At 40.0% G+C, this 24,778-nt stretch overlaps 1 protein-coding gene across 1 annotated transcript; it reads left to right on the top strand.

Moving 5' to 3' along the window:
• Positions 1-82: 82 nt before the first annotated feature.
• Positions 83-24,669, top strand: MEMO1 (mediator of cell motility 1). Its single transcript, XM_042885831.1, has 9 exons — positions 83-214; positions 9,770-9,851; positions 11,445-11,513; positions 13,455-13,567; positions 14,907-15,018; positions 15,499-15,641; positions 16,812-16,888; positions 22,027-22,131; positions 23,994-24,669. Exons 1-9 carry the CDS (start codon positions 154-156, stop codon positions 24,123-24,125), a joined length of 894 nt encoding a protein of 297 aa, XP_042741765.1. The 5' UTR covers positions 83-153; the 3' UTR covers positions 24,126-24,669.
• The last annotated feature ends 109 nt before the right edge of the window (positions 24,670-24,778 follow it).

The following is a 24,778-nucleotide window of genomic DNA, read 5'->3' as shown; positions in this document are numbered from 1 at the left end:
CCCGTCCGCCCGCCCGGAGGCGCCGCCGGCAGCGCCGCCTCCGCCCGCCGGGCCCGGGCCGCGCCGGGGGAGGAGGGGGAGCAGCGCCGCCGCCGCGGCCGGGCCCGTCCCCCACCGGCTCCCCCGAACACCATAGGCGGCTCCGGCACCAAGATGTCCAACCGGGTGCTCTGCCGGGAGGCCAGCCACGCCGGCAGCTGGTACACTGCCTCAGGTAGCGGCGCCACGGCCCGGGGCGGGGGGTGGGGGCTGAATCAGCACTTTGCGCCGGGGCCGGGGAGCGCGGCGAGCCCCGCCCCGACGGCGCGGCCGGCACGTGGCGGGCGGGGGGCCGCGGTAAGCGGGGGCCGAGGCTGGTGGCGTGTCGGCGGCCCCCCCGCTCGTGTCGCCGTGTGCTCCTCCCGGCGCTGTGTCCGGGGCCGAGTGCCCCGGGGTTCCTCCGTGGGGTTTAGAGGGCGCGGAGCGTGTGTTGCAGGGGTCGGTGCCGGGCTGGGGGGTAGGAGGAGGCTTCGTTCTCTGCCTGCGGCCCGACTCGTGGCTGCGCCTCGAAGCTCCTCTTGTGCTAGCGGTTGTACGGAGCGGGCTGTGTGCCTTTTCTAAAAGCGATATTGGTGCGAAAAGAGCAGAAGGGAGGTGGTGCGTTGGAGGGGGGGGAGTTCCCCACCCTCACGTCAGAAGTCAGGAATGGCTCTGTTTCTATGCACGTGTGCGTGGCGGTACCCTCTGGTGGGTTTTGGAGCTGTGCGGGAATCCCAGTTGCGTTTCCACAGCTGTTACTGAAGTGACGTGCAGCAGACAGTCCGCTGTTGGCCCTGGGGATAAAGACCGTTGCAGAAATGTGGGTGAGCGAGAGGTTTTTGTAGAGAACACCTGGGGTGCAGAGATAGGGGAAGGGTGCAGTCAAAGCCCTCTGTGTATTCAGAATCCTAAACTGATATTTATAAAGGACTTCTCCTGGCTGTAATGAAGCGGTTTCCTCTCTCCTTCACAAAGTAATGAATAAGGTATGAGGCAAAAAAAACTGGAAAGGAAGTAAAGAAATACACGGGGGAGGTGATACCGGAAGATGCAGGCTGTGAGATAAGGAGCAGGGCTGTCGGCTGTGGCTGTCTGCTTCCAGACAACAATAGAGAATGACTGTCTTCCTTTTGAGCCTCACGTTGGAGGCATAATGGCTGTGTCCATTGCACAACTGGCCTCCAACCTGTGTCTGGAGCAGACAGCTTGAATTTAGTTTTCCAGTTGTTTGGAGAGAAAGGTAGTTGCCCTCTAGCAAGCAAACAGGACTGTGTCAAAGGTATTTTTAAACGTGAGAACATCAGAATGTTAAGACTGGGTGACACCATCACATCTGTTTGTGCTTCTTGTTGTTTTGTTTATTAATATGGCAGAAAATGGCTTTGCAATGTGGAATTGCTAAAGGACCTTAGCTATATCTTGTAGCTTTGATTTTGATGCTGGCTTCCTTCCAGGTTGCAAATAAAACAATATCTACTTTTGCATCATAATTAATTCGTGAGGCAAAGCTACTGTTTGCTGTTGGGGTTTTTTTGTTTGTTTGCTTTTTTTCCCTGTGTGAATTCAGCAGGCAGTTCTGTGGGACTACATCTCTGTAGGTCTGTGTGACCAGTTTGGCCAGTAGGACTTGTCTGCAGTGGGACATCCAGAAACTCTCTGGCTGCCTGTGGCTATTAATGGCTGGGGAGGGGTTGGGTAGGGTGGCAGGCACCTCCCTGCAAGAAAACAACCAAACAAGGATATTAAAGGGAATCATGTTCTAACTAGTTGTGCTGATGGTATTTCTGACAAGTTAAATTGTAACTGCTAGTGTGTGGCTTTGGGGTTGGTGGATAATGTTGCATAGACTGCAAGTTTGGGGTGATGTTTTTACCTTTTGGGGGGATTCTTTTATAAATGAGAGAACTTTATTAATGTTTCTCTCTGTAGAGCTGTTGTGTGCCATTTACATAGGGTGTGTGAGGCTGCAGATAGGGGCTACATGTAGTTTGCTGCCTGGGAACTCATTCTTGAATTCTGCTTGGGGAGGGTCTATGAAAAGTGAGCAGGAAACAGATGAGGACCAAGAGGGCATTCGTTTACCATAGAATTAGAATAGCGATAGTTCTTTGCATTCCTGTGATTCTGCAGGAATCAAGTCCTTCTACCTACACCCTTTGTGCTTACCATCCAGGCCCAGAAGCGATTTGATGGGTTATATTCAACTGGTTAGTATTTAAGCTTCCCATTTCCTGAAAACTGTTCTATTTCAATAGAGCTGAGCTCCCTTGTGCAGAGAAAGCAGGTACTTTGGGAACCCTCATCTCGCTCCATAGGTAAGATGACTATTAGCATGCTCCATCTGTCCAAAAGGGGCAACAAGAAATGTGGTTCTTGAAGGACATGTTCAAAAACTTATAAGATCTGACAGTCAATGTCTGATCTGGGAAAAAGATTAAGTTAGCTGAGAAGAGGACCCTGAAAGCTGAGGGAGAAGAGGGTGAAGAACAGATCTGAAATGGAAAACAGAATTGTGGCTAAAGGATATCCTTGAAAGGATGCCCTTAAAAGGGTTTACAAGAAATACTGTTCTTTCTCATTGAAGACCAATCGTTTTTGTAGGGCAGCAATTGCTTCAGCTGAAAATAAACCCTCATTCCACTTTGTTTTCTCCAGCTATGGAATATGTACTGCTTGGGTGTTCTGCCTTGGAAAATATAAACATGCGCTACATTCTAGTGAGAATACATCACCTAATTGTGTGATGTTAATAAACTTTTCAGAGCTGTTGAGACTGGCTGCCTGATTATGCACATCTAGGCGTGCCTACACATTAGTGTGTCATATCTAGCTGTAAGTAAACAACTTCGTTGTTGAGAGAGGGAGGGTGATGTCACAGGCAGAAAGCGCTGCAACTTCTACTTGTCAATGAAGCTGGGGGATGCTTCATGGTGGTGGTAGTGCTTAACTTCCAAAGTACTCTACATCCATACCGTGCTGTTGTAAAAGAACACTTAAAAAGCAACTTCCTTAATAAACTTCTGCAGTTGAGTTCTGGATGATGATAATTATGATAGAATATCACATGTCTTCTAGAATTCTTGGTGTAGGGAAGTTCGTGTTTGTCCCACATCAGTCTGAGTAGTATATTAATGGACTTTAGATGTGGACTTGTAGAGCATTTGTCTAATGAGATGTGTTTGGTCAGACAGTTAAGAACAATGTTCCTCCTTCAACTTAGCAGCAGCTCTGAAAAAGGGAAGCTCTGCAAGTAAGCTTTGAAAATGTACTGTTGTGACCAATTCTAAGAGTAGGCTACTGATCTAAGTAACTTTTTTTTGTCGCTTCCAGACTTCTATCTGTATGTTGTTGTTGTTTTTTTTTACTGAAAGTCTGAAATAGTATGTGACATGCCATTGCTTCTCTGGCCTAGCAACCTGATGTATGGTGGCTGCTAAAACTGCTTGCGAGACAAAATGATGAACCTGTTGCTCTGCTCTAACAGATGCGTGTATATTTCTGAAGTATTATCATTCTGTGGTGAAAAATTGTACACTGATTTATTTTTGGAAGAAAATCCTGCTGGGTTAATACAATTGCTTAGCATTCAGATCTCTTGAGAAATAGATTTTGACCAGCAGGGAAAAGGAGAAGATTAGGGACAACATGAAACAAAAATCACATAATTTTCCGTGGCTTGAAACGCAGGACAGATGCTTTCCTAGATAGAATCATAGAGTGGCTTATGTTGGAAAGGATCTCAAGGGTTGGCAGGTTCCAACACCTCTACCCAAGGCAGCATTGTCAACCACTGGATCAAGTACTAGATAGGTTGCACAGGGCCCCAGCCAGCCTGGCCAGTTCTGTGGGACATTGATCTATGCATGCCTGAAATGAGGATAAATATTAATTTTTGTGTATCCGGTTATCTTTCCTTCTTACGTTATGTGTAGCATGCCATTACACATGTTACACATACTTAACGCACTTCATTTACTGGCAGCCAGCCTGCCTTGTCTGGCTCCTGGAAGCGCTGATAGAATACTACAGCACTCCTTAATAGAGTGTGTGATAAGTCCTCTTGTCTCAACCTTTCTCCAGTCAGTGGCATCCTGATACAATTGAAACACAAAGGACGTGAGTGAGTTGTTCCAAATCACGTGAGCAAAATCAAATTGACTGTGTAGGTGACAATACTGCATGAGTTGAAATTTGTCCTGTAAAATGGGTTTGTCATCGTGTTAGGTAGGCTTTATTTCTGTTCTCTGTGACTAAGCCTTGTGATCAGAAGTGTGGCTCTGGTAGCCTGTACCAAATCCTTTGACCTTAATTTCTGTATGCTTTTTAATGCAAATGCAAGTTGGCATAGTAATCAGTGCATTGACTCGAAAGGCCATTGCACTCCTGAGTTAATTTGTGTGATGAGCCAAGTAAATAGTCTATCTCTGCATAGATATTTGAGTGAGGGGTAGAACCTTATGGTTGTCTTGTGTTCATTTCTTATCAATATCAGAAACAAGTGCGTACATCAGTTACAGCCATTTCTACTCAGTGACTGTCTTCTCAAATGAGTGTCAGGTCTTTGCCAGGCCTTCTGCATGCATTTTGAAGACAAATGTGGCTGCTGGGGTGCCTCCCACTGACTTCTGGAGCCACGGCATCCTGCCTTCGCTCAGCACAGGGCCTCTGCTCAGTGCTTTGCGGAGCCTGAGTGTCTGTGGTGGTAGAAGGGGCCAGAAGTGAATGATGCGAGTGGCTTTGTGAGCTGTTAGACTGTGAATGCGGGTATGGGAGGGGGCTAAGGGAGTTGGTTGCTGTTTCATCCAAGTTTTTTGGAAGTCCATAATCTGGTGTGCCAGGAAGCCTGGTGCGCTCCCATAATTTGGAGTAACTCACCAAGGCGCATTCATAAACATAATGCAGAAGTAATGCATGTAAGCATCACCATGTTGTTTGTCTTGGGTAAGTGCAGTGGATCCAGGAGAAGAAAACATGAGGGACAGTGAAATGAGAGGAAATAGTGACCTGATGCTGCTGTACACAGCTCTTTTCACTAATAATGTCTGCAAGATAATTAATTACTGGCCACAAAGTCTTACTGTTGTGACATTAGCTGGCACATTTCAGATGCAGCCAAGCACAACTGTTCTTACCTTAAAATCTGTGAACAACTAATTGTATTGTCTCAAGAATTCAGTATTTGCTTTGCGAGGTTAAAGACTGCATGTAATGTTTCTCCCCTTTTGATCTTCTTTCTTAGAAATTTTATGGGAAAAGTGGATGCGTTGTTGTGTTCCATGATTAATTTGTAAGAGACCCAGCATTAACGTGTAGACTTTACTATTCAACACTGTGCAGTGCAAAAGTATACTGAAGTAATTTTAAATACGTTTCCCTGGCTATTGTTTCTAGCTGGATCACTTAAACACAGTTGAAGTCAAGGCACTCCAAGTAAAGAAAGTAAAGCTTCACCTTTTATGGTGCAAATAAAATTGAAAGAGAGCTTTATGTTTGGTGTGCTCCTAAAACAGTCCTGCAAGTATCACCTTGTGAATACTTACACAAATTCTGATTACGTTTAGCACCTAAGTGTTTCACATTAGAGTCTAAATCACTTTCTTGGAGCTACAGAACAGAAGGTCGTTTGTTTTGTCTCTGAATGGCCTAGCTGGGGAGGATTTCATAAAGTAGGTGCGTGTTGGCTGATGTTCTTAATGGATGTAGACAGTGTTTGATTATTTATTTCCCAATAGCTTTTGGTGAAGCAAATTAGAACTGGTAGAATACAGGAAAGCTGGCACGTGCCCGTGGGAACTGCCACCAAAGCAGATTTCAGTGTTGTGGCTTCAGTTTTATATTCCCTCATTCAAGCATTACCTGCTGTTTTATGTTCATCTTGCAGTGTGTAAAGTAGGAATTTATGTATCGTAAGTATAATCTTCATTTGTATTTTGATGTTTTCTTTTGCAGTCCTGCAATTCGCCTAAGTAAATTTCTGCCTTGCTCTTAGGCTGATTTCAGTGTTTCATCAGTATTCAGTATTGGAAAAGTCTATATCACAGCAGCAGAGAATGTGCTTATCAACACAAGCCTTTGAAAGCCATTTCCTATTCCTGACAAATTCCAGTCTTTGTCAGTACAAAGCCTGTTTTTTATTCAAGAGTTTGGCGTTTGCCGTTTGAAATAAGCACTTTTTTTTCGAGTGGGACCTGTAGTTTTTAAAACAACCGTTACATTTCTGCAGTTGTAACTAAGAAGAGAAACTAGTCAGTCTTCTGTCACGTTCCAAACTGAAGTCTGCCTGACAGTTGGATTGGTTTAGACTCCCATTCGAAGATGCAGGCACAGGAGTTCCTCCAGTTTATCACGAAACTGCTTTGTGGTAGCCCCCAAGGTTTCACTGTTACTGACCTCGGTTTTTCTAACCTGACACAAGGCTAGAGACTTAACAATTATATCTGCTGTAGAATGTATTAGAATTACTTCTGTAGACTTTCCCATCTATAGGTAAAGATAACGAGAAGATCTAAGGAGTAAGGTGCAGTGAAGAAGAGGTTTGGTTCCTGTAGAACAGCGCATGGCTAGATGGGCAAAAGCTGAAAGTAGAAGCGTAAAAGCTGGGGACAGGGTCTGCATTTCCTCATAGTACATATGCAGTAATTAGCCATGTTCTGAGAACAAATCATGTTATAAACAGTGTTACTGTCACTGTGCTCCACCACTACTTGTACTGCTGCACCTGTTATATATGCATGACTGAGAGATCAGGCACGTGTCCCATGTACTGCTCAGAATTTTGATTGAGCCTTATGCTCTTGCCAATGAAAGTGACACCCACTGTAAAAGAGACTTCAAATCACCGGCCTGAAAAGAGAGGTTTTGCACTGGTAGTGGTGGTGGCTGTGTCCAGAGCAAGTTTCCAATATATTCTGCTGGCCGTGGCATATGAGCGCTTCAGTCTCATCCAGCAATGTAAGGTTGGCTATGTGGAACATGTGTTGCTTTGGTGCAGCTTACAAAGCCTGCACTGTGAAGAGTCTAAATAGGGGTGATGAAACAAAGTGTGTGAGTGCTGCATGTTTGATACATGAGGTAACGCCATTTAACCATTATTAACCATTATTTTAATGGAATGATTCCTTCTTGCTCACTGCTTTGGATGATGTTGATTGTAAAAATAAGTGCAGCTTCTAGGCAGGAAACTTGAACCAGCTGTGTCTGTAGCTATCTCTGTACATCTGTCTGCTGGAGACTTGGTCTGTACTCACAATTATTCTTGGTGGAATTTCTGCCAGTTTGCTAAACAAAACAGGATGTGAAATATCCATAGATAACGTCAACATTCTTTAGTTGCATACTTATATTTATACCTTATTTCAGAGGATTGAAATCCTGTCATAATATTTCTCGTTTCAGTGAAGTTCATGGTTTTTGGTTAATCTTTCTTCAGTCAAGGACAGGTCTCATCTTGCAGTATTAATGCTGAAGCATGCTGACTGTTCATAGAATTCAGCAGGCTTTCTGAGGCCTTAAAAGAACAACTGTTGCTCTATCTGCCAGCTTTCCCACGCTGGGCTTTCTACCTGGGACTGAAGAGACAGGAACCCCTCTTCCTTCCCACCCCTGCAGCACAAGGTTAGACAGGCAACACTGTCAGCTGAAGAGTTGACTGTTTCACTTATCTGGGGACTGTTTGCAAAAGCTTTTTTCTATTTTAACTCACGTTCACATATGAAGAAAACTTACGGTGCTATTTGTCTCCTATTATATCATCCCATATGGCAGAACATACCTACTGTGATAATGTGGGTTTATTTATATTGTATATATTCATTTCAAATATTTTGACTTTAGCCTTAAGCGCTGTCATGTTTGATAAACTGAAAGAAAAACCTCTCTGAATGCTTTAAGTTGATGCTAACAGTAGCTTTCTGTCCCTGGGTAATGTGCTAACAAGGAAATTACCGTGCTAGAATATCCCCCTTAAAATATTTGTAAGAACAGGGAGCTGCAGGTAATCCTGTCAGTAATGCGAGTTCTCTTGGGGGTACTGAGGTTTATTTAGGTTTTATTTTACTAGAAGGTTGGATGGGTATGTGGGGGGGGTTTATTGTTTGTTTGTTTTTTCATTTTCCTTTGCATGCTTCCTTTGGAAAAGGATTTGATTACTTACATTTTCTAATGCAAGTAATTTCAAAAAGATGTATTAGTTGATAGGGAAACTTGCATTAGGTTTGAGTTAATGATCTCCAAAGTCACCATTAAAGGGGGGAGAAAAGGCTGAAAGCAAATCTGTTACTCCATCCTTGAGTAAACACTGATAGAAGTTCCATCCCTTGGGTTACACAGACTTGTTAGTGATTTTATTGCCTGTAGAAAGAGAAGTCTGTACCAGCAGACCGAGCAAACAGGACACCTTACTTCACCACACTGTAAGAGCAGAAATTTTGGTTTTGGTCCTCTCTGAACAATCATATGGAATGTTAGAAAACTACCAAAGATTCTGCGCCTTGTGTTCAAACTGTCCAGTGAGTTACCTGATTTGTCTTAATGAAAGATAAATCGTCTTAACTGCCTTCTTAATCAAAAATAGCTGCTGGAGAAGGAATGAAAGAAGGCCAAACACATTGGCTGGGGGTGAGTCCAAGTCTATCTCAGGCTGCCTGTAAGCTCCTGGCACTTCTGCTATAGAGTTGCACCGAGTCCTTTTTGGAGAGAAGGGCGAAGCTGGGGCTGATTCATGGGTTGGTTAAGACTCTGGTCAGGAGATGTTTCAAGGAGTTCTTTCCTAAAGAGCTTTTTTTAGAAAGTTCTTGCACATGTTTTGGGAGAATTAAGGGAAAAAAAAACTTTGTGGCTTTTTTTTTATTTTAAAAGTGTGCAGTAGAAGCAGCAGAACTAAATTGGTATGTGGGTATTTTGGACAGATTCATTGCTTTATAAGGTTACAGCATTGCAGCATGCCACTTGTGCCACATTAAAGGTGTAGGCTGCATCTGAGGCCCTGGAGGTGATTGAAGATTGAGAGAAAGGAGTTGCAGTAAGTGTTCAGCTTCTACATATAAGAAAATGGGAGTTTTTACAACCACAAAGAAAGTCCTTTCCCCTCCTACCATCCCCTTCTACAAAAGCTGGCATATTGGCAATGTTTTGTGTAGCTGTATGCTGCTCTTGAGAGGGGATGAGATCTGGTCTGTGAAATATGTAGCTAAGTTTATGTCGAGAAGTATATGTACTTGTAGTGTATGATTGGAAGCTGTTGTGGAGTTAGTAGTAGCATTTATTTTAAGTTGTCTTCTTTACAGTTCTTCCAGCTTACAACATGCTTTACGTTGTGCTTTGTATTCTATCATATTACTGTTGGCCATCATCATCTCAATATGTATAGGGCACACCATCTTCCAATATTGTTTTTTCTTGGCATATGTTGTCTTATCACTAATAAATTCTGTGAATACAATTACTGGAAGAATAAATAATCTACTGAGCTCCCTTTTGAGATCAGTGGCCATGCTTTCTAATGATGTGCATCTATCCAGACAGCATGTGGATGTAGAATAAATTGACTTCAAGGACTGGGAGTTTGAAACTTCTCTAGTGCAAACTTGAACATTACAGGCATGTTGGTTTTTATACTTCCTTTTTCTGGACTGAGACACAGGCCTTGAAGTTTAAGATAATTTTAAATATTGATTATGGAGGTGTTATTTTTATATATATGGTTGTTTTTTTTTCTTTTTAATGGCTTCAGTATTTCCTTATATGTTCATAGGACCCCAGCTGAATGCACAACTAGAAGGCTGGCTTTCTCAAGTACAGTCCACAAAGAGACCTGCTAGAGCCATTATTGCACCGTAAGTTTGAAGTCTATTTTTGGTGTATATAATACTTGGTTTTGCTAAATACATACTTATTCTGAGTGATTTTTGAAAACTGGGGAAATCTTGACTATAGCTGAAAGGAATGTCATGTGGATGGGTTTTTTTTTCCAGATAATATTTAGAAAATGAAGCGGAAGTAGCATAAATCCATGATCATCTTAGTATATGGTCAGTTTTGTTTTGCAGATGGATTGAAGAAATAATCTTTTCCTTGTGATCCACTAAGACAAGAGATGGAGTGGTAGCCTAAGATGACTCTTTCAATGCAGTTATAGCACTGAACAGCCATGCGTACATTTATTTTTGAAGTCAGCAAAGAGAAAACAACTTTGCAAAGCTAAAACTGCACTGAAACATTTTCCAGCAGTCAAAAATGGTTTGCTTTTGTTGGGTGTTTTTTTTTTTTTTTTTTTTTTTTTTGTGTGTGTGTGTGTGTGTTTTATTTGTTTTGGTCTACAGGAGAAACAAGCATCATTTAAGTTATTTAGGTAGAACTAAATTTAATGACAATAGTGAAGGCATACATACAAGAAAGGTATGTTGAGCATTCCAATTCCTTGTGAGTAGGAAGGAAATTCTAGAAAATGCACCTTAATTCACTTCCTGTATTTCCTGTTGGATCATAGTGTTAACGTAATGTTAGAAGTATTTCATAATAGTATTGAATCAATGGAAGAAATTGTCCCCAGTCTGCCGTGCTCTTTTCTTGCAGGAATATCTGGAGAAAGACTTTCTAGCTGCAGCTTAGATAATGTGAATTCTTTCTCCAGACCCGCTGGAGATACTTCTGTGGCCTTGCTGAATTGTTTCATTCACCTATGCCTTTGTTTTGACATCTCTAATGTGGAATATGGCTAATAAAATTTTTGTGAAGGACAGAAAAACTTGCATCAGTTGGAACCTTTTGAAGGCTCTGTTAACCTGGCTGATTCACTCTGTCTCCCTTTTCTCCGCCTAGTCTACAGTAGTGTACCCTTTTGAAGTAAAATCCAGGGATAATTTTGAGGATAACCTGCTCCAGATACTATCTATGTATATACATCATGCTGCATTCCACTCCCTTCCTTGTGCCCACTTATTCTGTTGCTGAGGGTGGTGTTCATCATTGACCTAATATTTTTATTCTCCTTGCTGTTGTAACACATAGTCTGCTTTTGCCAGATTCTTCTACTGTCCTCCATATTGAGTTATACGTATCTGGTTAGGAAGACTTCCTCCAACATTGTATTATTTCCATATCTTATGGCTGCACTCTCAGCATTACTGTGAGCTTCTGACAGTATGCAGTTATACAGTGGATTTACTATATCTTTTATAAATAACGAAAGGTGCTTTGATTAAGTAGGCCTACTTCATGTTTACTGCTAGCTCTTTTACAAATACGTCATGCATGCAGTCAGTATTGGAATAGTGCTCTTCAGCTGTTCCATGAGATGGTTTGGGGATTATTCTTGCTATTTCTAGTTATCAGGGGATGAAAATGCTAATATTTAATAGCAATATAAATATTATGTGTGTTTTACAAAAATGTTAAGCATAGTTAATACTGTTTAATTTGATTTACAGCCATGCAGGTTATACCTATTGTGGATCTTGTGCAGCCCATGCTTACAAGCAAGTAGATCCTAATATTACGTAAGTATTAACCTCTTCTTTAGAAATCTTACAATGAGGTCTATGCAGTACTACTTGTTCTCCTTATATTTTTGGGTTTGGTTTTTTTTTGTCTTTTATACATTCATTTTCTACTCTTTAAACCTCACGGTGCTCAAATTGTTTGAATCTTAGAAAAAAAAAATAGTGTGATACTGTTGAGGAAGAACATGTAAAGCAGTATTTTCAAAAATGTGGAGATTCATTGGCAGCTACATTTCTAGTAGGGAGATGCTAAAGGTGTTCTTTCAACAAATAATAATATAAAATTTGCTTTACTACTCAATGTTCCATTGCTTTTCTACGAGCCTGAGCTATTTTGTATCTTACTGGTCACAGGGTATCTTTGTTTCCATTTTATTTTTTTGTGGGAGATTTTGTTTTCTTTTAAGTATACTGAAGTATTTGATCACAATTCTGCATTGGTTTTTCAGTGCAGGGTTATGGGCTGAATGCTACCAGGATTCTCTTATGGTGTGGAGAAAAAGTAACCATTGCATGTATATAATATTTGAAGTCAGTGAAAGTTACTTCTTGTAATAGTTTTAAATGGATTTGTGTTACTAATGGCACAGGCTTAGAAATAAAACCCCAAAATTAAAAAAAAAAAAAAAAAAAAAAAAAAAGAAACACCACCAACAAACTACCCCCACTGTAGTCTGTGTCTTCATCTAAAAATATGAAGAGATTTTATTCTAGTAAAAAATATAGTTCTTGCCTATTTTGACAGCAACATTTGTTCAATGAGAATTTTAAAGCATCTCCAATGTTCACTCACTGTGTGGATCTTGTAATGCCAGTCTAAAAACTGGCTCTATCAATTGCTTATGAGATAAATGTCATACTCCCAAAGACAATGTTAGCATGCACTCTAAACTATTGTAAACAAAGTGAAGATAACTTAGTGTGCCAGAGAACTGGTTTCTCTAAAACTAAATCAAGTTGCATTCCCCAGGTTCAGTGATACAGTGAGTTAATTGAACTTGCTGGATCAGTTACTGTTTTATTGCATGGGATGTCTAGAATTCACTAGAGTGTAATTAATCTTTCAACTGAACTATTGCACGTTTAGATTTTTTGGTTTGTATGAGCTCTGTAAACAGGTACAGTATTTTAGTATTGCTCTTATTTCACATGTAAGAAAGAAGAAATGAAAATCTTTTGATGCCTCCACCACTTTAGTTCAGTGCAGAAATATCATGTGATCCTGATTCTGAAAAGCTGAATTTCCTGTAGGTTTTTCTGAAGTTCTGTGGCAGGAGAGCTCCTAATAGTAAAGCAAGAGCCAGGAACTGATGACTTCATGAAATATCTTGATGATGGGTGGAAGAATATCAGGGCAATGTCAGCTGAAGCTATGAGTGTGTAGATCCAAATCCCTGTTTTTAATGCAGCAATTGGACAAATACACCATTTGAGATTAGCTTAAAGTGGAATTTGGTAAAGCGTGAAGTAAAGGCTCATCAAGTAAACTATTGAACAGCTCTGAATAGATGATAAATCTATAATCCTCATTTGAGAGTGCATACCTGTAGTCGTTGATTGTGTATAACTGAAGGTTGAGTTAGATTTTCAATTCACTCCTTGGACCAAAGGGCTATCATGTATAATTCTGCCTTCAGATGACTCCAGTCAGTTGCTAGGTGATTAGTGTTGGTATATAATCTGTTTAAGAGGTTTAAAGCTACATGAAGCATTACTGCACTGGTCTTATGATTGTTTCTGAGTAACTGAGTGAGGCTGGATCAAGGATTGATCCGTGGTCTGATTCATAATAGAATAAAACTCTGCTGTTAACCACCAGGTAACTGCTGAAAGTATCACTTCGTATGTCAGCATTTTTATTGAGCTTGTCACTCGAAACCAAGTCTCTGTACAATTGCTGTTGTCTAAATTCTGGGCCTTTTTTGTTGATCGTTGTAGCCGAAAAATTTTCATTCTTGGGCCTTCCCATCACGTGCCCCTTTCCCGATGTGCACTTTCCAGTGTGGACATTTATAGAACGCCTCTGTACGATCTCCGAATTGACCAAAAGAGTAAGTGTGCAATAAAGCTTACTTGCTGTTGACTGCTGGGGCTTTAGAATTAGCTGTGACAGTGCAGTGCTGAGGACCCTTGTGGTGCTGGGCACATCATTGCTTTTGTGTGGCATACAAATGTGAAACTTCTTACTCCAATGAAAGCTAACTTCTTGATGATCCTGGTGGTTGCAGGCACTAATATATTAAGATCATTGCCTTTTGCTCCTACCTGTGAACAATTCTCAGTCTTTATTTAAATAATCTTTATCGGTATGAGTTTGTGCTTCTTGACAAATCTTAAAAAGCAATCACAAAATTAACAAGTGCTGCATTAAATTAATAGCCCCTCCACACGCGTGCTCCAGCATTCTCTGAAGTATCCTATCTGCAAAAAACACAGTGCTTTAGTTGACTTGAGTGTATTTCTAATAAAGGAACAAAAAACTACCTTTATTTGGGTGCTCTATTGCATGTGACTTATTTTTTACACTGGTGCGGTGCCTACAGGACTTAGTGTTAGTCCATGAAAGACTGGTCTTTGACAGTAAGTTTAAAGATGCAGTGAAGATGGCTGTGATATTCTGAGTTGTGTATGTTTCAAAGTATATCTAAACTATACAGTATCTAATTAGCTATCTAGTGGTATTTAGCCAATTTTATGTTGCTATCTCATTATCACTGATTAACCAAGCTAGTTCAGGCTTCCTGTGTGGTACCTGCAAAAACTTCCTTAGGTGCCAAATATTTCAGGTTTTGCATTTCTGTAATGGAAGATGAGGCAGTGCTCTACATCAGGTGACCCACCGGGTAGAGTTTTCAAATGCAGAGATCACTGCATACCACCAAGTTTGCTTAGGAGAATGAAAATTAACTTATAGGGGTGGGTTACTTAATTAGATTTTGCTTTCTCTAGACCGCATAATTCAGTAGCTGTAGTAGTAATACATCCAGCAATGGCTCAGCTGGTCAACTTTAAAAAAAAAAAATATATATATATATATATATGATGGTGTAGTTTAGGAAAATCAGAGTTGAAAGTCTAGGCAGTGCATGTATATTTCTTATGTTCTACTGTGCTATGAAGCTTTATTATTAGATCTTGTACCATAACTGAAAATCTCAATACTAACAAGGTGACTTGATTTAACACGCCTTTATTCTGTGAATTAAATAGTTTATGACTTGAACATAACTTTAATCTTAAATTGATGTAGAAATCAAATGCTTTATGTTGACAGCTCTTGGAGACAAGTAATTTGATTTACTAGGCTTATTTCTGATAATGGTGTACTATATTTTGCTTTATTGTTTGTGTGTGGGGAAGAATGATATAAATATTTTTGATTCATTTCAGTTTATGGAGAACTGTGGAAGACCGGAATGTTTGAGCGAATGTCTTTACAGACAGATGAAGATGAACACAGTATTGAAATGCATTTGCCTTATACTGCTAAAGCCATGGAAAGGTACTAGGGTTAATTACTTCTCATACAAGAGTTCCATGATGTGCATTAAAATGCAGTTGAGACATTTAAAGTACAGAAGGAAGAGGTAATATTCTTTGTAGGGGTTTTCCTACCATAGTTCCCCATCTTTCAATGAAAACCTTGGGGAGGAGGGGTCAGAGACAAGTATTATTTGCTTGGAAAAATAGTCAACATTTGGACAGTACTTGTACACGGAGATTTTCTTTTTGTTCATTGGTTTCAATGTGTCTTTTCATTTTCCTAGTGTTTCCATTTTGCAGCAAAAATGCTGTTCTAGGGAGGGGTTTATATTCTGAAACTGAAGTGGTTTCAGGTTTTAAAGCAACTTAGGAGTGTGATCCTTATCACGTGTACTATAGCTCTAAAACATCCTTTTAAAACATTCTGCAAATTGTTAGCAAGTCCTAAAACACCTTAAGATGTCATTTAAATTACAGCCTTTTTTCTTTTGCTTACAAGCCATAAGGATGAGTTTACTATTATTCCTGTGTTGGTCGGAGCACTGAGTGAGGCAAAAGAGCAGGAATTTGGAAAACTCTTCAGTAAATACCTAGCTGATCCTAGTAACCTCTTTGTGGTTTCTTCTGACTTTTGCCATTGGGGTAAGTTTCACATCTCTCCATGACAGCAGTATGATCAATATTTTGTATTTACTTCTTAAAAAATGTCTTTCATGAAACACAATTTGACATTTCAACTTTTGGTAAATGTATATTTAAAACTTTAAAAAAAAAAAAAAAAGTTGGAGCAATAGACAAAAATGAAGTGATAGTATATTTTTCAGTGTAGCAAAGAAGTGGTGAAGAAATATGAGTTTATAAATATCTTTTCACTTGCAATGAAATATCTGAAGTTTCTTCCTTTTTTTTTTTTTTTTTTTTACTCTTAAACATCTCAAAGGATATTGCAAAACTAACTAGTTTACAATTCACTGGACATGACAACATCTCTTTGGAAATAAGTTTTGTATATTTTATTGTTGGGTAAGTTAGCAAATGGAATACTTATGCCAACTCAGCAGAGTTATCCCTGTTCATGGTGGCAGAACTAGATAGATTCCAGAAGCCTTGACATCTGTCATTCTGCTTTAATGCTTTGTTTTCCCTTTACTGTAACAATTGCTGGAAAGGGGAACTGCTTCGCAAAGATTTTTTATGTTACACAGCAGACCTTCTTCCCTTTTATTCATGGTCATCTTCGGTCACCTTATATAACCAAGTTCATGTTTTACTCATCTTTGAACTGTGGAATAGGTGGAGCTGTAGAAGAGTGACCTGTGTTCAGCTGTGGCCAATGAGCCATCTAGAGCTGTTTAATTGGATTATCATGAGCTTTTTCTTGTAACCTTATTTACAGTGGATATTATTGTGTGAGCAGTAGTAGCTTGACTCCAGGGTTGACCTTTCCTCTGAAGAGGAATAGCAAAAAGAAATGTTACTTTACATGTAAACTTATAGAAATTGAGTCCAAGGCATTAAGAGGCCACTACTAAGTGATACTGCAGTGTCAGTTCTACAGAGCAGGTTTGGTTTTGGTTTTGTTTTTGGTTTTTTTTTTTTTCAAGTACAGCTGCCCTTCTCTTAAGTTCTTTTGCTTGGCTTCTGGGCTGCTTCTGTGGTAGCCCTAAAATTTTCTCAGTGGAGCTAAAAAGTGTAAAGCAAATGAAGAGTACTACTTACAGATATTACAGTTTCAATTAATTTGTAAGTACTAGGGAGTGTTTTAGCTACAAATTTTCCCTTTTTTATTTTATACATGATTTTTGTTTCAAGGTCAGAGGTTCCGTTACAGTTACTATGATGAATCCCAAGGAGAAATTTATAGATCCATTGAGCACCTAGATAAAATGGTAAGTTTTCAGATTTGGTGGAACTAACAAGTTTCTCCTGTACTTTACATTACTTTGAACACGTTGGAAACTTCTCTAACAAAGTGTTACAGGTTGACTGTTGTATGTATGCGTTTCCTTTGCTTACCAGAGAAAGAACTTAACTGTGTTTTTTTTTTTTACTAATATCTTCTGTTTTACTGAGTGTGCACGGTACATTGTGGGTGTAATCTAATAAGCATATTTTATGAGAATACATGCATGTTTACCTACTTACAATTCCCCCAGTGAATTCCTGTCCATGCACCTACTTATGCCTATGAAAAACATCAAAAATTATTAAATATTTGTGGTAGTGCAGACTTGATAGCTGCATATTGAAACAGCTTTGTGATCTTCATGATTGTATTAAAGGTTTCAGCATCATCTGTTATGAAGAGGAAAGGCTGTAGGGGATTGTGCTCTTGAGGTAAACACAAGTCCCTGTTTCTTGGGGGAGCAGTCTTACCTCTCTTCTATTCTGTAACGGTTGATTGGGGAAAAATGCTAGACCATACTATGTTCTAGGTTTGGCAAATGGTTGGAATGTATGTGAAATGCACAAGAGACTGTAATACCAATTTTGTTACATTTTCTTTGCAATCCTTTTAAATAGGAAAAAAAAAAAATGTGTTAACCCTCAAAATAATGTTTAACTCACAGAGTAGAAGTAATTTTCCTGGGAACACAGCTTCAAAATTCAACTAAAAATATTGGATCGTTTCTGCAACTTCTGTAAATCTTTTGGAAGAGGCAGCTATTGTTATTTAAGGAGCATTTATTCATTATCTCTTTTCCTCCTGTCTGAAATGAGTAAAATAAGAAATATGTTGGAGAGAGCTCTGGAGTTTTTTTCTTTGTGTATCCACATTGACGTCTTTGGTTTTCGCCAATCATTGCTGGAATAGAAGCAGTAAATTTGCCTTCACTCAATGCCATTTTTACTAATTCCTATTGTCAGTTGAGAGGTTTCTCTGTGTAGAGTCCCAGAACTTGCAGCTCTGCATATTTTTGTAGGAGAAAAAGTGCGTTAGCAAACATAGTTTCCTCTTGCTTGTTTCTGTGAAGAAGGCTGGACTTTGGAATTTAATTACTTTTGATGAATATGCTGCTTTGGGGTGTTTCTTTTTGTAGTTATTCAGCCAAAAAGATATGACATTTTTGAAGCTCTGGTGAAATTGTTGTCTACTGTACACAGTGTAGTGACTTGAAAAGTACTGTCTTTGTCTTAATTCTAACTGGAAAACTGACCATGCTTTGTGGCAGTACACTTTCTTGCCTGTTGGTTCATATCATGCATATGTGAAACATAATTCCATAGTAAGACTCCATGTTCTAACTTGATACAGAGCGATGTTTTTAGTGATTTTAGGGAATTTCTTTCTAGCAATAGGACATGAAGCACAGCGCCACAAAGATTTGCCTGTCATATTCTTCCAGGTTTTTGGATGACTCTATTCAATTTCATATGCCCCATTCAGTTACTTTTTTGTTTGCTTGTTTATCTCAAGTATTGAATTTTTTAATGTCACTTGGTGTGCTACAGAGACTATGGTTATAACTTCTGGGCCTCTCCATAGAGAAAATAGCATGAAGTTAGAGACAAAGCTGTTTTAAAACCAGAGGAGATGTCACCCTTTGTGATTGCTGATCCAATAAAATTATTGCTAGCTAAGGGCAATAATTTACAATTATTTACTAGCCAGCAAAGCAGCAGACTTTTCCAGACTTTGTAAGCAGGAAAGTATTCCGTGTTGAGATAAAAATGACTTTTCTTTAGAAATAGCCTTATGGAAGAACTGTGATCTTAGTTGGACTTTCTCTTAGGTATATGTGTGTGACTTTTTCCTAGCTAGTGTATAAACAACCCTCACCATTCCAGGCACTAGAGCTTTCCCAACCTCTGAATCACTGTGAGAAATTTCATTTACTGTGGTTCTGTTAAAGACTTGAGACTCGAGCATAGAAGATACAGAGTTGTAAATATTGCTGGGCAAATCTCAGTTTCTCCACAGCAACTCTTAATGTGCCCCTTCTGTTGCCTTGCAGTGTGATCACTGACAGGGGCACCACACCTCCTCTTTAACAGGGGTACCTTCAGGGAGAAGCTTCAAATGGACAGTTGTAATTAAGCAGCAGATGTACAGCACTGTCTTTGTATGTTATAACCTGGTACTTGCCTGCTTCTTAAATAAGAGCAGAGGAGTATTCTGCAGTGCATCATTGAAGAGTAGTTATTCTTTGGTTGTGGCTGACCAGAGATTTCAGACTATGCATTCCAACCTTCTCTGCCAGGTTGCTCACTTTGTATCTATTTGTGAAGCCTTGAATCTCACTTGAGTCGGTAGGATTCTGTTCCTCTGAGTACTGGAAGGGGAGCTGTTCAGGAGCAGCCAGCTGTCTTTGTGGAGAAGCAGTGCACAGCATGGCTGGCTTTTGATGTGGTTTTTACCGACCACTCCAGTGTGTTAGTACCTTCCAGAGAGCTCCAACCTGAGAAGTCTTTTTAGCTTAGGTGTAATGCAAGACTATGACTTCCTGCCTGACTGCCTGCCTCTTCAGTCTCTGCTGTGCCCAGCCATTAATTTTTATGTTGATCTCCTAGTCTGGGTGACTCTGGTGTACAAGGTGAGCTGGACTGACTAGTGTTGAGACCAAGTTTCTGCTTCCCTAAGTGTGATAATGGCAGTTAAGTCTGTTTAATTACATTGTATACACCATGCTAGGTAATTGTAGATGCCATTTATCATGCCTGGTTAACTGATATATGCTGTAATATCTATGTGATAACCTGTAAAGCTTTGTGATAGTTCACATTTTTGTCATATATTTTTAATTCAGCTGAGCTGAGTTTAGAACAGTTATTCCAAATGCTGAAAGTTTCTGACTAGCTTCATACTTATTTCTAGAACAAACAAAGCACCACCTGATGGAAGTATTTCTTTTGTTCCTCAAAGTCATTTTAAATGAAGAACCAAGCTTGGTTCTGCCACAGTTCTTAAATTTGGAAGTTTGGAATGTCCAGTGGTGCTGAATGCTGATAGGATCGTGGTTACTGCCAATCTCCAACGGATTGTATCAACTCAGCAACGTATGGAGCTCTGTTAATATTTGCTGGGATGAACTGTGTAGCTCTAAATGCTTGCAGAGCTGATTTGTGCATGGAAATAAGCTTATGAGGCATTCTTATAAATCCTCATTCATTCACTTGAGACATGCTCAAATGCCCGTGCACAGTATGTTCTAGTGATTTATTGCTATAAAGTGAGCTGCTTAGGCGAGCAGCCTTTCTTTTAAAGTCATGAAATGGTTCGTTAATGGATGAAATATGTTCTTCTGAGCTCATTCAGTATCTGGTTCTGCTATCTTTAGTATATTCACATGTACAATTCAGCAATAAATGCATGATTTGAGTACGTGCTTCTTAAACTTCTTAGAAATGCAGCAGTATCTGTAATCATTGCTACTTAGAGAGGAGCTGCCTTTGTTTTTGGCGTTCATTTAAGTTCTGTAGATCTAGAGTGTGAGTAACAGCTGATTACCAGCCAGGGGTCTGAACACCTTCTCTGTGACACTACAAGAACTGGGCTCTTGCCAGCAGTTAGTCAGTATAGCTTGCTTTTATTTTTCTCTAAAGTTAATCTTTTTATGAAATCATCTTATGTCTGTTTTTAATTAAAATTACACGTAAGTGATGGTTATGGTTGCTGTCTTCTAATCCTCCCCTGATGCTCGTGGGAATCTCCAGCTACTTCATTCTTGGCTGTGATCCAGTCTGAATAATTAGTATATCTGTCACATCAGCCAACACCCTTACGGAGTATTAAAGAGGTTTCACTCCTGATGTGGAGACTTCAGACAGACTTCTTCCTGCATCATGATTTCTGCTTTTATCACTTATGCTTCACAAAATCAGGGGAGGTGGTTGGGAAACAGAAACAGAAGAAATCTTTGGAGAAATTTTCTCTGTTCTTAATTTTTAATGTAGCTTTCTAATATAAAATTCCCATTGTTCCCATGCAAAGTGTATGCTTTTCTTCTGGTCTCTGAGAAAAACCTTCCTGCTTCTTCAGCTACAATTAAGAAGCACAGCTATGTGTCCTACTGATTAGTAAGTGTCTGGGGCTTGTTGGCCTGGTGAACAGAATTAATCATTTTCAGAGGGAGGAAAAGCAGCAGAAGATGGACGCTGGTGTAGCCAAACAAAACTGTGGTGAAACCCAGACAGCAGCGGTGTTTGACCTGCTTTGAACTGCTTTCATCATGTATGATTCGCTGTTTGGCAATAGGAAAAGAGTAGGTTGTGTGTGTAGTTGCAAGATTCCATTTGCTTTTGAGAATGCCAAAATTTGCACACGTGGGAGGTTTTGTTTTCCTTGCAAGTGTTAGCTTTCCTATAGACCCCATGTCATCATGGGTCTCATTGTGGTTGGAAAGGAATTATTGTGAAGTATTAATGTGATGGCCCTGTGGAATATGGAAGCATGGTCTCCTGGCTCTTAGGGTTCTGTGGCGTCCCAACTTGCCAGTGCTTTAGACATATTCTGAATCTGATTTTTATGCTCTAAGCAGATGGCACTCTTGTGCCCAGATCAACTGCCTTGTTTGTTTGCTTGATATGTTTAGGAAACATCAGTCTGTGTGCTGGATTTGCACATGTATAATTTGTCTAGAGCTTTTTGACATCCAGAAGTCCCAGGGAAGTGCTCTGTCTTGGAAGATTTAGCAGAGAAAACAGATAGAGGAGAAACTTCTTTCTGCTTTGCTTTTTTAGTAACTGTGTCTGCTTATTGCAGTACAAAATCCTATGAAAGCAGGGATCCTTGGAGGTGGGAGTCAACTAGTCTACGACAGGAGACTTTTAATGTGAACTTCATTGATACCTGTAAGGAGAGTATCACAGATCTTTGGGTCATTGACAGATTTGGAAGAGTTCCTGCCTTTGTAATTTAAGGGCTGGTGGCAAGAAGGCTGCAAGCTAGACCCTCACATGCTGAGATTCCCTTGATAGAAAGTAGAGCACATGAGGAGTAAAAATCCTCTGTGTTCATAAGTAGGTGATTACACAGATACCTGCTTATGAATGTGTAAAATAATCATTGCTATCAATTCTTTTTCAGGGTATGAACATTATAGAGCAGCTAGATCCTGTATCTTTTAGCAATTACTTGAAGAAATACCATAATACAATATGTGGAAGACATCCTATTGGCGTATTATTAAATGTAAGTAACTTCTGATCTATTAAGATGCGTAACGTTTAGCAACATGTTTGCATTTGTTTTACATGTAATATTGCTGAAGTATTCCTTAGCTCTAAAATGGCAAGTCCTGAATTAATTTGTTTTTCCAAGCGTTCTCAATTCGGTCCCTAATTTCCTTGTCTTGCTCCTAGACAAATATTCTTACAAAGCCTGAGGCTTTCAGTTGCCTGAGGGAGATGAGGTACCATGATCCTTTTGAATTTCAATGAAAGTTATTCACTTTCTCTTGGCACTTTAAAATAAAATCCATCTCTGTGAAGAAGTATGTTCTTATTCTTCTGAGTCAGTACTTAGAAATGTGCTTTATGTGTATATTCTTCTTCAGTACTGCATTTAGCTAGCTATTGTGAATGCCTTGTGATGTGTGACAACATTGTTTGCAAATATGATGCAAAGGCACTTCTGTAAGAATGAGTGCAGTGCACCGTTAACTCATAGATTTATGGCAATTAGAGTTCAGCTTAACTGGTATTTTATACTTTTTTGCTTTGATGCAGTGCAGGCATAAACCTGCCTTAACTTATTAGTTTAAATGGGTCACAGCTGCTTTACTGATGGAGTGCTGCGGATTTATGATAATGCTTGAGTAAATCTCACTGTATTTTTTTTTAATACAATTTAAACCTAAAATATAAGGCATGCTAACATTTTTACAAGGGGAAGATAATTCTCTGGAAACGTAGTCTGTGTAGAACATCTAGAAGGGCCTTTTAAAGTGCGGTCTATAGAAGTTCATATGAACAATATCAATACTTGGAGATGCGAGTATAAAAATTCAGTATTATGGCTTAACTGCAGAAATATTTAACTCAGCCTCAAATAATGATGAGTTTTCATAGAATCATAGAATCACTAAGGTTGGAAAAGACCTAAAAGATCATCCAGTCCAACCGTTCACCTATTCCCAATAGCTCCCACTAAACCATGTCCCTCAACACAACATCCAGTCTTTCCTTGAACACCCCCAGGGTTGGTGATTCCACCACCTCCCTGGGCAGTCCATTCCAGTGCCTGACCACCCTTTCTGAAAAGTAATACTTCCTCATGTCCAGCCTGAATCTCCCCTGCCGTAGCTTGAAGCCATTCCCCCTGGTCCTATCACTAATGACACGAGAGAAGAGGCCGACCCCCAGCTCACTACAACCTCCCTTCAGGAAGTTATAGAGAGCAATAAGGTCTCCCCTGAGCCTCCTCTTCTCCAGGCCGAACATTCCCAGCTCCTTCAGCCTCTCCTCATATGGCCTGTGTTCCAGACCCCTCACCAGCTTTGTTGCCCTCCTTTGAACACGTTCCAGGGCCTCAATATCTTTCTTGCAGTGAGGGGCCCAAAACTGGACACAGTACTCGAGGTGCGGCCTCACGAGTGCTGAATATAGGGGAACAATCACCTCTCTGCTCCTGCTGGCAACACTGTTTCTGATGCAAGCCAGGATGCCATTGGCCTTCTTGGCCACCTGGGCACACTGTCGGCTCATGTTCAGCCGAGCATCAATCAATACCCCCAGGTCCCAGGTTTTGCAATGGGACTGGGCTAAACTCTGTTAGCTTGCTTTTGCCAGTTGTCACAAAATGTATTTCTGGTGTGTTCTTTTTCTTCAATGGAAAAAATACTGTCTTAAAAACTGTTAACAATTTTTTTTGTATTTCTGTATAAATTCCTCATAGAGGTGTAAGTGGTTTGCAAAGGATCTATTTTGAAAGGTTGTTTGGTATTGCTGTATAGAGCTGCATGGATGTATGTAGTGCACTGGGGGGCAAGAGCCCTCAAGGGGCTGGGGAAAGAACTGAGGTCTGATTCCTTTTTTTTTCCTTCCTCTCTCCAGGCTATCAATGAGCTCCAGAAGAATGGAATGAATATGAGCTTTTCATTTTTGAATTACGCTCAATCAAGCCAGTGTCGAAACTGGCAAGACAGCTCAGTGAGTTACGCAGCTGGAGCACTTATGGTTCACTGAACTGCTGAATGCTCAGGGATGGCACCTGCACACATTCTGTATACGGGGTCCCAGCCTAGCCCTTACAAAGATACAGTCCCTGGTCTTTGGGTATACTGAAACCTCAAACTAATAGAACTTCTTTTCTAGTAGGTGTAGTCCTTCCTTAGTTTCAACTCATTTAAAAATGCTTTCTTGTTTAGGACGATGGAAGGAAGAGTGGTATCAAAACATTGTGTGATTTTTAGGAAAGATAATAGCTGTGAAGGCATGGGTGGCAGACAGTCCTTACAAATGCGACATGTAAAGCATTTACCATATCCTAAATTTGCACTCTTTGCAGACCTGTGCACATGTACTCAGCTTTCAGAATAGTTTTGCAAGTTGTAAATGGGGGAAAAAAAGGAGTGGAAGCTTTTTAATAAAAGGAAAAAAGGAAAACAACGCATTTATAAATGATCCTGTATTAGAATATAATAAAACTCCAGTATAGTCAGTTACTACCCGTGATGTACAACAGATATCTTCTATTTTAGTTGCTAATAAAGGGCTACACAAACCAAAATAGTCTGATTTAAACTTATTGCTTTGTGTTCTGTATGTGGCTGCTTGTCATTAACATCCTTTATCCTCAGTTCTTTGCTTGAAATTCAGCCATTCTGTAAAATACTTTA

Source organism: Lagopus leucura, unplaced genomic scaffold (genome assembly GCF_019238085.1).
Source record: "Lagopus leucura isolate 7727_CA_CO unplaced genomic scaffold, USGS_WTPT01 Super-Scaffold_73, whole genome shotgun sequence".
Classification (NCBI taxonomy): Eukaryota; Metazoa; Chordata; class Aves; order Galliformes; family Phasianidae; genus Lagopus; species Lagopus leucura.
Note: the sequence above shows the minus strand (reverse complement) of the source record. Positions and strands in the feature narration are given on the sequence as shown.